This window comes from Gekko japonicus, unplaced genomic scaffold (assembly GCF_001447785.1).
Source record: "Gekko japonicus isolate JY-2015 unplaced genomic scaffold, Gekko_japonicus_V1.1 scaffold2812, whole genome shotgun sequence".
In the NCBI taxonomy this organism is placed as follows: Eukaryota; Metazoa; Chordata; class Lepidosauria; order Squamata; family Gekkonidae; genus Gekko; species Gekko japonicus.
This window is the reverse complement of record NW_015168129.1, coordinates 124453-135878: the sequence shown is the minus strand read 5'-3', so window position 1 is coordinate 135878 and position 11426 is coordinate 124453. Positions and strand designations below refer to the sequence as shown.

The 11426-nt window shown below is 52.4% G+C and overlaps 1 protein-coding gene across 1 annotated transcript in view; it reads right to left on the bottom strand.

Annotated features, from left to right (window-relative positions):
- ADAMTS13 (ADAM metallopeptidase with thrombospondin type 1 motif 13) overlaps positions 1–11426 on the bottom strand; it is a 66465-nt gene that overhangs the window by 16862 nt on the left and 38177 nt on the right. Inside the window, exons 14-18 of the mRNA XM_015414906.1 lie at positions 9437–9585; positions 8564–8684; positions 6870–6950; positions 6436–6617; positions 3704–3827 (exon numbers count right to left, since the gene is read on the bottom strand). Coding sequence (XP_015270392.1) covers positions 3704–3827; positions 6436–6617; positions 6870–6950; positions 8564–8684; positions 9437–9585 — 657 coding nt within the window. The remainder of the gene's footprint in view (positions 1–3703; positions 3828–6435; positions 6618–6869; positions 6951–8563; positions 8685–9436; positions 9586–11426) is intronic.

The following is an 11426-nucleotide window of genomic DNA, read 5'->3' as shown; positions in this document are numbered from 1 at the left end:
AGAGCGGTTGAAAACTTAACAACCAGGGAATGTCCCTGGGATCTGTGTCACAGAATTGTGGAGCAGAGGGGGAAGGCTCTCTTTCTCTCTCTCTCTCTCCCTCTCCCCCCCACCTCTCATGGGTCGCCTGCTATACTGATGACTGGGTGGGACTCCAGAGGGGGCCCTCCAGAGATGACTTCAGGGGCCAGACAGGCAGATATTCCTAATTCATTTACTTCCTTTATTAACTTTTCTCCCTAGTGGTGACTCAAAGTGGCTTACGACATTCTCTCCTCCATTTTATCCTCACAACAACCCTGTGAGGTTGGTATACTGCGTGTGCGTGACTGTCTCAGGGTCACCCTGCCAGCTTCCTGGCAAAGTGGGGATTCCAATCTGGGCCTCCCAGATCCTGGTCCAACATTCTTGCTACTAATCCTTGCACTGGCTCCCAGGGTCAGACTTCCGCTGTGTCCTCAAGAAGGAGTGTGCGGCTGTGGGCGTAACCGCCATGGGTCCCGGGGCAGGTTTCCCAAGTCTGTCTGGGGAAATTCCCGGATATGTTCGGGTTAGAGCCTTGGGGAAAATGGGGTTTGGGGAAGGGAGGGACCTCATCAGAGTATAAAGCCACAGAGTCTGCCCCCTCCCAAGCAGCCGTTTTCTCCAGGGGAACTGATCCCTGCAATCTGGAGAGCAGTTGTGATTCTGTCAGATCTCCAGGCTCCACATGGAGGCTGGCAACCCTTCTTGCTGGGCACCTGCACAGTTTGGCCTCTGAGAAGACTGGGCCAAGGCCTGGACTCCAGACCCACACATCACCAGGAGGCAGTTCAAATTGGCGCTTATTTCCCCAACTTGCCCCCGTGGCTCTTTCCCGGCCTCCCTCTCCTGCTCTGCCCAGCTCTCTTAAACCCAAGGACACGCCCTGTCTTCCCACAGCCACAGATGCCGCTAGCCAGCCGCACCCCACAGAGTGGGTACCCACGGAGTGGGTAGCAGGCCAGACCCTCCCTATTAAGGGAAACCTGCTCCCTCCCGGGGCCCATCAGGTAGTCAGGGCCTTCTTTGCACTGTCAGACCATGGTTCCCCTCAGCCACCAAGTGACAGAATGAGGTATCATCTGTCTATGGTTGATAATAAAGCCCAGATCTCCAGACGGCCTTCCATAGATCACTTCAAGACTTCTAAGGCTCTAATCAGCCATAGAGTCTCTTTTTGCCCGACATCATGGCTCATGGTCACCCTCCAAAGCATCCATTTTCTCCAGGGGGATTGAATCTCTGTAGTCTGGAGATGACCCATAATACCAGGAGATCCCCAGGCCTCACCTGGAGGCTGGCATCCCTAGACCGTCACCTTGAAGGTTAACTAGACTGCTCCAAGCCCAAGGGCTTTATGACAAAGGCATGCAATGAGCCAGTAGCCTAGTGGGTCGGTGCCTGAAAAACCGACAGCATTTATAAAAAAATTTTTAAAAAGCCTAGGTTCTCTGACCACAGATCTCCCAGAGTTCATTATCGTTATGTGGATTCATCATAGTGCTTCATCCTCCTTTGCATGCTGGACCAACTGCTCCATCAAGCGTGACACTGCAAGGGTTAAGGTCTTCTGCACCTGCCCCCTCACACAGTTTGGACACAGAGGACAGGAAGTTGTGCAGGAAGCCGGCTGTGAAGCAAGGAACAGGCAGAGTTTGCCTCGAACCTGACATCTCACAGAGCCAATTCACACTGCTAATCTGGGGTGTGAAGAACATGTGTTGCGTGGATTCACCTCACTATAAAATGTCTGAATGACTGGTATGCCATGACTACGAATTTGGGCTAAGATACCCTGACTCTTAATTTGAGAGGAGAGCTGCAGCAGAAGACCTAGATTTGAATTCAGTAGCACCTTAGAAAACAACAGGCTTTTTTTTGGGGGGGGGTATAAGCTTTCAAAAGTCAAAGCTCCCTTCATCAGATACTTTTAACAGCCCCTTTTTTTCTTCTCCTGCCAAAGAAGAGACCAAAATGGCTCCATTGCTTTTGGCATCTTTCTGACTATGTGGTTACTGGATTAGACAGGATGAGAAAAAATAGAGGGCTCTGTGAGAGGCAAAGAGGCAGCTGTGTATGCATGTTGCTTGCACAGTTCAAGATTCCAAATAAATGCACATCAACACGATAAGCCAGCAAGTTTTGGCAAGCACAGCCGCAGATTCAGGCGACGTGACACAGCTAAGAGATTCCAGTTCGTAAAATGGCAACGACGTCCCAAGCAGGATTACGCCATCCTGAGTCTATTGATTTCAATGGATGTTGAAGAGTGTAACTCTGCTTAGGATGGCACTACTGGAATTCCCAGTTTGGCATTTTCAAAACTGCCAGAGAGGTGCAAAGTAGCGACGGGGTTTCTGGGGGGAAATAAGAGTCCCCGTCCTTTCCCAAGACCCCACCTTTCTCTTAAACAGGACTAGCGGACAGAGCCTTTACTCACTGAGGCAGGCAGGGCGCCAGGGAACAGGGCTCCTGCGTGGCAAGGGGGCGCGGGGTTTTCGGACAACGCAGGTCGCTGGTCATTTCACCTCTTGTCTGGTCAAAGCAGGAGTGATTGACTTGCAGGATCCCTGGGAAAGGAGTCACCAAGAGAAGATCAAACATCCCATTGCCGAGATCCCCAAAGAGGTAAAGGGAGTTTGGAAAGAAACCACAACCATCAAATGTCAGGGTAGCATTCAGTGTTCCCTCTAGGCTGAGTTAGTGTGAGCTAGCTCACAGTTTTTTAGCCTCCGGCTCACAGCTTTTGTCTCCACTCAGGAAGGAGGGCTCCAGAGGAAACTAATTTATGCAGGAGCCAAATCGCTCGCTCACAACTTTCAACACCAGTAGCCCACAAAGTAGAATTTTTGCTCACAAGACTCCACAGCTTAGAGGGAGCACGGGTAGCATTTGTATACTACTTGCATTGGTTCAGAAGCATGGTCACCATAGCTGGTGCAAGCAGACCTTTTCCTAGTTGGGCTATGGGAATAACTTCTGGAAGAATGCATCCAAGTGGTAGCAAAGAGGCGGCGGTGGCCAGGGCGCATGGCATGAGCTTTTGGCGGGGGGAGAGGGCTTTTGGCGGGGGGAGGGCGGCTCATTTTGGCGCCCCCATGATGGCCCCGCCCTAGGCGAAAGTCAAGTTCACCTACTGAGTGAGCCGGGCCTGGCTATACTAAGGGTGGTGGGAGGGCTCCTCAGGCTGGGGAGGGACGCTTCCCCTCCATTGTGTCTGCCATCCCTTCCAAGCCGGTTTACTTGTTGTGCTGACAGCTGGCACTAAAATGAGGCGAGGCAAGGCAAGGTGGGGGGCAGCCTTGGGCAGTGGGTGGGGGGCAGCCTCCTCCTCTACCACCTCCCCCCCTAGCTGCCATCCAAGCGGGAGCTGGGGAACCAGATGTTCCTCCCTCCCTCAATCCCCAAGATGCCTGAGGAAGTGATGCCACGTGGAGGGTGGTGCTCCTTGCTGAGCCATCACTGGCCATATGAATCCTGTGGACTTCGGGGGATCTCATTCCACAAGCGATTACTGACGACCCTCACAAAACTACAACTCCCAGGAATCCTTGGGCATGCCACAACAGATACACAGCTTTGAAAGCATCTTAAACTGACGCTGCACACCTGTATTTTCCTTGCGTGTAATTTCTTTCCTGGGGTAACAGACACGGCACTCGAGGGCAGCAACACGCCTCACCTTCCCCACAGGTCACAGAGCAGGGCCCGAGCCGGGAAGCCCGTTTCTCGCTGGGCTGAAAGTAGCTGAAGACGATGTCTGGGCTGGTGATGCTCCCGTATTCCTCCCCGTACCTCCTATAAACCTGGAGGGAAAAGAAGCCTGAAAGAAGCTGTGCCAGATGACTGTTGTCCAGCTTGATTCATGGACAGGTGAGCTCCTAAGATGCCGTGGCGTCGGGGCGGCCGGAAGCGGGGGGCGGGGCTTCGTCATGTGCCCCGCCCCCCGTACCTCACCCGGAGGAACTGCGATCCCCCCCAAAATGACCTCTGAGATCACTCACCTTACAGCAAGAGGTACGCCCAGCAACATGCCTGGGTCTTTGTTGTGAGTACGGCAAGCATGTAAATTACAGAATCTTTGCCTTCATTTTATCCTTTATCAAGACACCACTAGTCACGCCTTCAAAACTAGCTGACTTAAAAGGTATGGATGATAGTAACACCCATTAATTCTACATGGGAAATCCTCAAAAAAGGAGAGCAATGGCCTGCGCCCAGCAAATGTCTCTTACTCCAACCCCCCCAAAATGACCTCTGAGATCACTCACCTTACAGCAAGAGGTACGCCCAGCAACATGCCTGGGTCTTTGTTGTGAGTACGGCAAGCATGTATATTAGAGGATCTTTGCCTTCATTTTATCCTTTATCAAGACACCACTAGTCATGCCTTCAAAACTAGCTAACTTAAAAGGTATGGATGATAGTAACGCCCATTAATTCTACACAGGAAATCCTCAAAAAAAAGAGAGCAATGGCATGCGTCCAGCAAATGTCTCTTACTCCAACGTAAGCAGGATTGCAAGGTTAGGGGCTTCCCCCAAGAAGAGGCTGGTCATCAATTCAGACTCTACTTTTTATAGGCTTTGAGACTCGTTATCTACCAATAACTGTCACACTCGATAGGGTGCACATTCTTAGCCAATTAACTATAGCTTCAAACACCATGCGAAGTTATACTCAGATGTTCCCTAAAATGAGGAACTGTCAATATATTCTTGTTACTTTTGATCATAAACATTTCAGAAATACTAAGTGTCTCGTACATAATATTATCTGTTGCCCCACCACCACCAACACACCCCATCTTTGGAGTATACCTGCACTTCTGTCCTCACTGGGACACTCCATTCTCAGACACTTCTTGCACCTGGACCTCAATACATGTGAGCTGGGCTTTCCCCATATTCCTTTGTCCCTCTACAAAGCTTATTCTATTCTGGGTTCCCTTGTCCTTATTCAACAGGTCCCAGCACTGGGCTAAGGTCTAAAATACATGTTATATGTAACAAGTTGGGTCACGGGCAATGTTCCCTCTAAGCTGAGTTAGTGTGAGCTAGCTCACACTAACTCAGCTTAGAGGGAACACTGGTCACGGGTGCCCGACCCAGCCTCAGTTACAGGTTCGCGTGGGGACCAGCCTTTTCAGACCTCTCAGTCCCTCCACGTGGATCCAAACGCTGCTGGGGGGGGGAGGAGGAACTGCAGGCTCCCCTTCCACCCTGTTTTTGCCATCCCAGGGCACGAGGAGCTCGAAGAAGGGGCAAACAGCCCCCCCCCCCGGCAGTCATTTTCAGTGGCACAAACGGTGTGGGAGGGAAGCCCAATACCCATCCTTCCCCCTTGCAGTGTTTGGAGCCAGGCAGAGCGACTGAGAAGTTTTTAAAGGTTAGTCCCCACATGAGCTTATGAATGCAAAACTGAATTAGCCAAGAGGGCCTTTTCTGCACAGTTAACAGGGTTGCAGTGTACCAAAAGGTTCACAAACATAGATAAATTATTAGGGGCTGTGGTCTATAGTGCTGTGTTGTTGTTCAGTTGCACAGTCGAGTCCGACTCTTCGCGACCCCATGGACTAGATCCTGCCAGGCCCTCCTGTATTCCGCTGTCCTCTGAAGTTTGCTCAGTTTCATGTTCGCTGCATCTCTGACACTGTCTCACCATCTCATCCTTTGCCGTCCCCATCTTCTGTGACCTTCAGTCTTTCCCAGCATCAGGGTCTTCTCCAGGGAGTGCTCCCTTCTCATTGGGTGGCCAAAGTATAGGACCCCTAACCTGGACAGCCCAGGCTAGCTGATCTTGTCAGATCTGGGACGCTAAGCAGGGTCGGCCCTGGCTAATGCGTGGGTGGGAGACCACCAAGGAACACCAGCATTGCTATGAAGGGCCAGGCAGTGGCAAAGCCCCCTTGAACATCTCTTGCCTGGAAAACCCTACAGGTCAGTTGTCACTTGAGGCCAAAAAGAGAGAGAGTAGGATCCTATTATGTAAGTTTTGCACGGCTTAATGAGTCATGTTAATACTTAGGCTCTGCTTCAGTCCTGTCTTTTAGATTTCTGGTTGGTTCCAGACTGCTACAATCCCAATGTCCCATTCTGTGGATTTATTGACTCGCTCTGTGTAACCCACCTTGAGCCCCTGTGAGGAAGATGGACCATAAATAACCTAAACAAATAAGATATATATAACGTTTATTTTGGCCCAAAGAAACAAGACCAGCCTGGAGTCTGGCCTAGAGAAGCAGGAAGATATTTGCATAGACCTGCCTCCAAAGATATCTAGTAATCTCTCCTCTGAAGGAGAAGCCCGTCGCTGGCCCAGCCCTGCCAACTTGCCCATCTGATGTCTCCTGGGCTAGTTCTGCCTGCCTCAACGTCCCTGCTCCACGTGCGTGGCTCCAGTCTGCTGTCTCACCTGTATCTCTACATCCTCCTGCACTGGTCCATCCATGCAAACTTCCTCCAAGCTAGGCAGGTTGTCCTCCGTAAGAAAGACCGTGTATTCTAGCCGGCTGTCCTCCAGGACAGAGGGGTATGTGACATTCAAAGAAATAGTGCCGGACCCAGCCACCACGTACTGCCCTTGGATCTTCACAGCTAGAATAAAGGAACGGTCATGTCTCATCATTCCTCTGCCTATGGAACTTGCTGGGAATAAGAGAATGTTAATGCAGAGCTTAGCCAATGCAACTTGCGGGACACGGCTGCCTGCCATGAGACCTGCCGTTCGCGGGGACTCTGCCTTTTGGGGCGTTCCTTTCTTTCTTCTGCACAACCCCTTTCCACTGAATGGTAGTCGTGTGAGAGCACCAGTTCTCTGATGTGCCTGCCCCCTACTGCTGCGCTTACCCAAGTGAGTGAAGAGTGGTTTCCGGTTAACCACACGGACTGTGGTAGCATTACGAGGAAGCACCAGAAAGGTCGCATATCCTAGGAAGGGGAAAACAGAGAGGAGTTCTGGTCACAGTCATGCCATGAAGATCTGGGAAGAGAAAAGCAGAGGACGGGGGTTCCGCCCAGCTCTTGGGGCCGGAACCATTTACGGAAATTGGCCTGCGTGCCATTTACCAGATTTGGGGACCACCTTAAAGGGTCTTGGTGTGAGGGCTGATGGGAACACGCCAGCTCAGGGACTAACAACACTTGCCCTCCCTGCCAGATGGCAGGGGAGACCACAAAGGGGCAGTCGTCTATGTGATCCCTGGTAACCTGCCATTCCGCAATCTCCACCCATGCCGGCTGACTGGGTGATGGGTACATTGACTGGCACGGGGTCAACTGATGGACTGGATCCGATGGACCCATGCTGTGCCAATGCTTATTACAGCTGTAACCAATAAAGTTGTGGCCAACTTTATCCACTTTCCCCCCCAAAAGATTCTGTTGCCCCCCCCCCCCCCGCGCCCACCATTTTTCAAAAATAAATGAATTTTTGGAAGAATGAAAAACACAAATAATCAAGAAACTCTCAAAGTACGAGGCTGGGTGCAGTTTGGCGCCCCTAAGGGCCGGCCCACTCTAGGCGATCGCCTAGTTCGCCTAGTGAGTGAGCCGGCCCTGGCTGTAACCAATAAAGTTGTGGCCAATTTTATCCACTTTTCCCCCCAAAAGATTCTGTTGCATGTGGTCATTTCATATGGGGCTATAGGTGCCGGGCCAAACCTCTCCATCCCACATAAAAACTGGATCTGAAAGGTAGCATATTCTTGGAAGGGGAAAACAGAGAGGGGTTCTGGTCACAGTCATGCCATGAAGATCCGTGAAGAGGAAAGCAGAGCCTGAAGAAGACTTTGTTACTGTGCCGTTACTGTTCACACAGTACAGAGCAAGGATAACGTGTTACGGAGTTTGAGTCAACTGTTTCCCCAGGCTGTTATCACTCCACAAAAGGATCTCTGCTCCAGAATATGTCATACGTCTGGTCAAGTCTGAAACAGGAATGGCACCAAATTCTGCTGCCCCTCCCTTTTGACTCGTTGCTTCCTTTTCCACTTTGCCTTTTTGTGATCCATAGTAAAGGTAAAGGTTCCCTTGCTCGAAAGCCAGTCGAGTCCGACTCTAGGGTTGCGGTGCTCATCTCTGTTTCCAAGCCGAAGAGCCAGCGCTGTCCGAAGACGTTTCCGTGGTCATGTGGCCGGCATGACTAAACACCAAGGCGCACGGAACGCTGTTACCTTCCCACTGAAGTGGTACCTATTTATCTACTTGCAATTCCTTGCTTTCGAACTGCTAGGTTGGCAGGAGCTGGAAGACGGGAGCTCACTCTGTCATGCGGCACACTCGGGTCTCGAACTGCTGAACTACCGACCTTCCACAGCCTGCAGTTCAGCGTCTTAACCACTTGAGCCACCGCAGCTCCTTTTGTGATCCATACCTGCCAGTTTATTTTTATTTTCCCCCCATTACACGTATGCAACTTAAACGCGATTCATGCCTCGATTCCATATAAATGGTGTAAAAAAGAGTGCCTGTACGAGAAACATTTCCACGAGAAGCCCAAGCGCAGAAGACGGAAGGTAATAGAAGGGGGACCACGACTATACCTCCGGCCTTCCCTTCAGTGTATGAGCCCTTCACGCTGAAACACGTAGAGTTGTCTCCACCACACACCCTGCAGGCATCCATCTTCTTCCCGGAATTCATCTTGCCATCGCACCCCAAAACCTGAGCAAACACAAAGAACAACCGGCTTAAGTTGCTCCTGGGACTGACAAGGCCTCATGATGGAATGGAGCAAGGAAACGCCGCCCAGCTGCAGCACAAACACCACACAGTGCAGTGCTTTAGTATCGGGGTTCCCAATGTGGTGTGTCTGTGGGCACTATGGCATCCACCAGCACCTTTTCCGGGCACCTGCCAGGAGTTTCCTGACTGGCCAATGGAGTTTTGATCAGCTGCGCAGATTTTAGAAAACTTTGCTCTGGCAGCTGCTGCCACCACAGCCCAAGGATCTTCCCTGTGTGACTGAAGGCAAGACGTAGCAGCCGTTTTGTGGCTGGCCCCATCTCCTGCAGCAGGCATTCCGTGGCTGGGTCCACCCTACTACGTTAGAATTCCAAAGGTACCTGCAGGCTAAAAACCCGTTAGGGACTCCGGCTTTAACACCAACCAGCAGGCGAAAAGTTCTGTAGAAAAGTTTGTGTGTGTGTGGGGGGGCCCCTCTGTCACTCCCATTCCATGCAAGAGGTGTGGCCTGAAAGATACATCATGGGATTCACACCAAGCCCCTCCTCCCTTCCCTTTCTGTCGTCTCCCCTATACAAATGAGGAAGATGATTTCCTCATCAGAGAATCTGAAGAAGTGAGGCCTGACTCATGAGAAAGCCAATGCTGGAATCAACATTTTAAGCCCGGGGGTGGTGGGCACGGCACTGGAGTCCCGTCATATTCTGCCTCTGAAAGGCCATCTTCCTTACCATGCAGGTGCCTGCCACGCACAGGGCGAACACCTCTTCATCTCCCCGAACGCCTCGCACACACCTTGTGCCGTCTATGAACTGCTCCCCTCGACTCACCATGAAGTCCTTCCCACGTGCCCTGCACACGTGTTTGCACAGCAGGTCTCCTGAGGGGAGAAAGGAGAACGGGTAGGACAGGGTCGGTAGAGCAGGAAACATGTCTGAGGGAGGCCTTCCTGTTTCCACAGTTAAACAAGAGCCACCAGTGGAGCTGCCAAACAGACAAACTGCCTCCCCGACCTCTGTCCTTTGCACCGAGAAGGGCCAGGCAGGTACACCTGAAAGCACAGAGGCCAGGCCTGAGGGAGGGAGCCCTCCCCTGCTGCCCGGCTCCCCAGCCCGCCACACGGACACTCTGCCTCTGAGCCCGGAGGTGCCATGATGGAGCCACTGTGGCCGTCCTCCTGCATCACTGTGTCCAAATCCTATCTCAGGCCACCGAAGGCCAGCCCAGTCTTCTTAGATCTCAGAAGCTCAGTGGGGTCGGTCCGGGTGAGGGGAGATGGTGGCTCTCACCCAGCTTGCCCCACCTGGGTTCTCGGTCCTTCACCAATCACGGACTAGGGGGTGGGGGGGGAGTGGCTATCTTCATTCGGGAGGTTTACTCCTTCAGGGCGCTCCCAGCAGTGGAGATCGCCGGCGCGGAGTGTGTCGGCTTGATGCTGGAGGCTGAGGAGAGTTTGGCGATCTGGTTGGTGTACCGACCGCCTAACGCACCGGCCAATAGCCTGCCGTCCCTGCTGGAGGCCGTATCAGGCTGGGCATTGGAGCAACCCTAGGCTGATTGTCTTGGGTGACTTTAACGTCCATGCCGAGGACGTGACCTCCAGCCGGGCTATGGACCTAGTGTCATCCATGGCGGCACGGGGAGTCCCTCGATTCGTCTCGGCTCCCACGCATCGGGCCGGTCACATGCTCGATTTGATCTGTGCGGCTGGGGTGACGGTGGACCGGATTACTGCAGAGGCTGTACCATGGTCGGACCACCAGGCCCTGAAGGCCCGTCTGAATGTTCCACCCCGACCTTGTTTAGGCGGCGAGCGGATTTTTGTTTGCCCGCGGGGCCAAATGGACCTTATGCGGCTCCAGATGGCCCTACAGGATCCGAGGCCCCCTGGCGGCTCGTTGGATGAGCTGGTGGAGGACTGGCATGCCCGGCTCTCCTTAGCCATTGACAAGATCGCTCCCAGGCGCCCTCTCTGCACTCGTTCTAGGCGAGCGCCCTGGTATACCCAAGAGCTGCGTCAGCTGAAGCGAGAACTGAGACAGCTAGAGAGACAGTGGCGTCATGCTCGTGATGAGGCATTAAGAGCATCTTATAGGACGTTTATGAGATCTTATGAGATGGCATAGGAGCTGCGGTGGCTCAAGTGGTTAAGACGCTGAACTGCAGGCTGTGGAAGGTCGGTAGTTCAGCAGTCCGAGACCCGGGTTGCCACATGATGGAGTGAGCTCCCGTCTCTAGTTCCAGCTCCTGCCAACCTAGCAGTTCTCAAAAGCAAGACATTGCAAGTAGATAAATAGGTACCACTTCGGTGGGAAGGTAACAGCGTTCCGTGCACCTTGGTGTTTAGTCATGCCGGCCACACGACCATGGAAACGTCTTCGGACAGCGCTGGCTCTTTGGCTTTGAAACGGAGATGAGCACCGCAACCCTAGAGTCAGACTCGACTGGCTTTCGAGCAAGGGAACCTTCACCTTTACTTTTTATGAGATGGCAGTCAAGGCTGCAAAGAGAGATTTCTATGCGACCAGGATTGCATCTGCTAGCTCACGCCCGGCCCAATTATTTAGTAGTATTCAGTCTTTGACGGCTCTGCCACAAGGCAGGCAAAATGTTAGGGAATTGGACATTGGCTGTGAGGTTTTTGCGTGCTATTTTGCAGATAAAGTCCTGGCGCTCCACCGTGACCTCCCTGCCACAATTGAAACAGTGAGCGAACTTGGG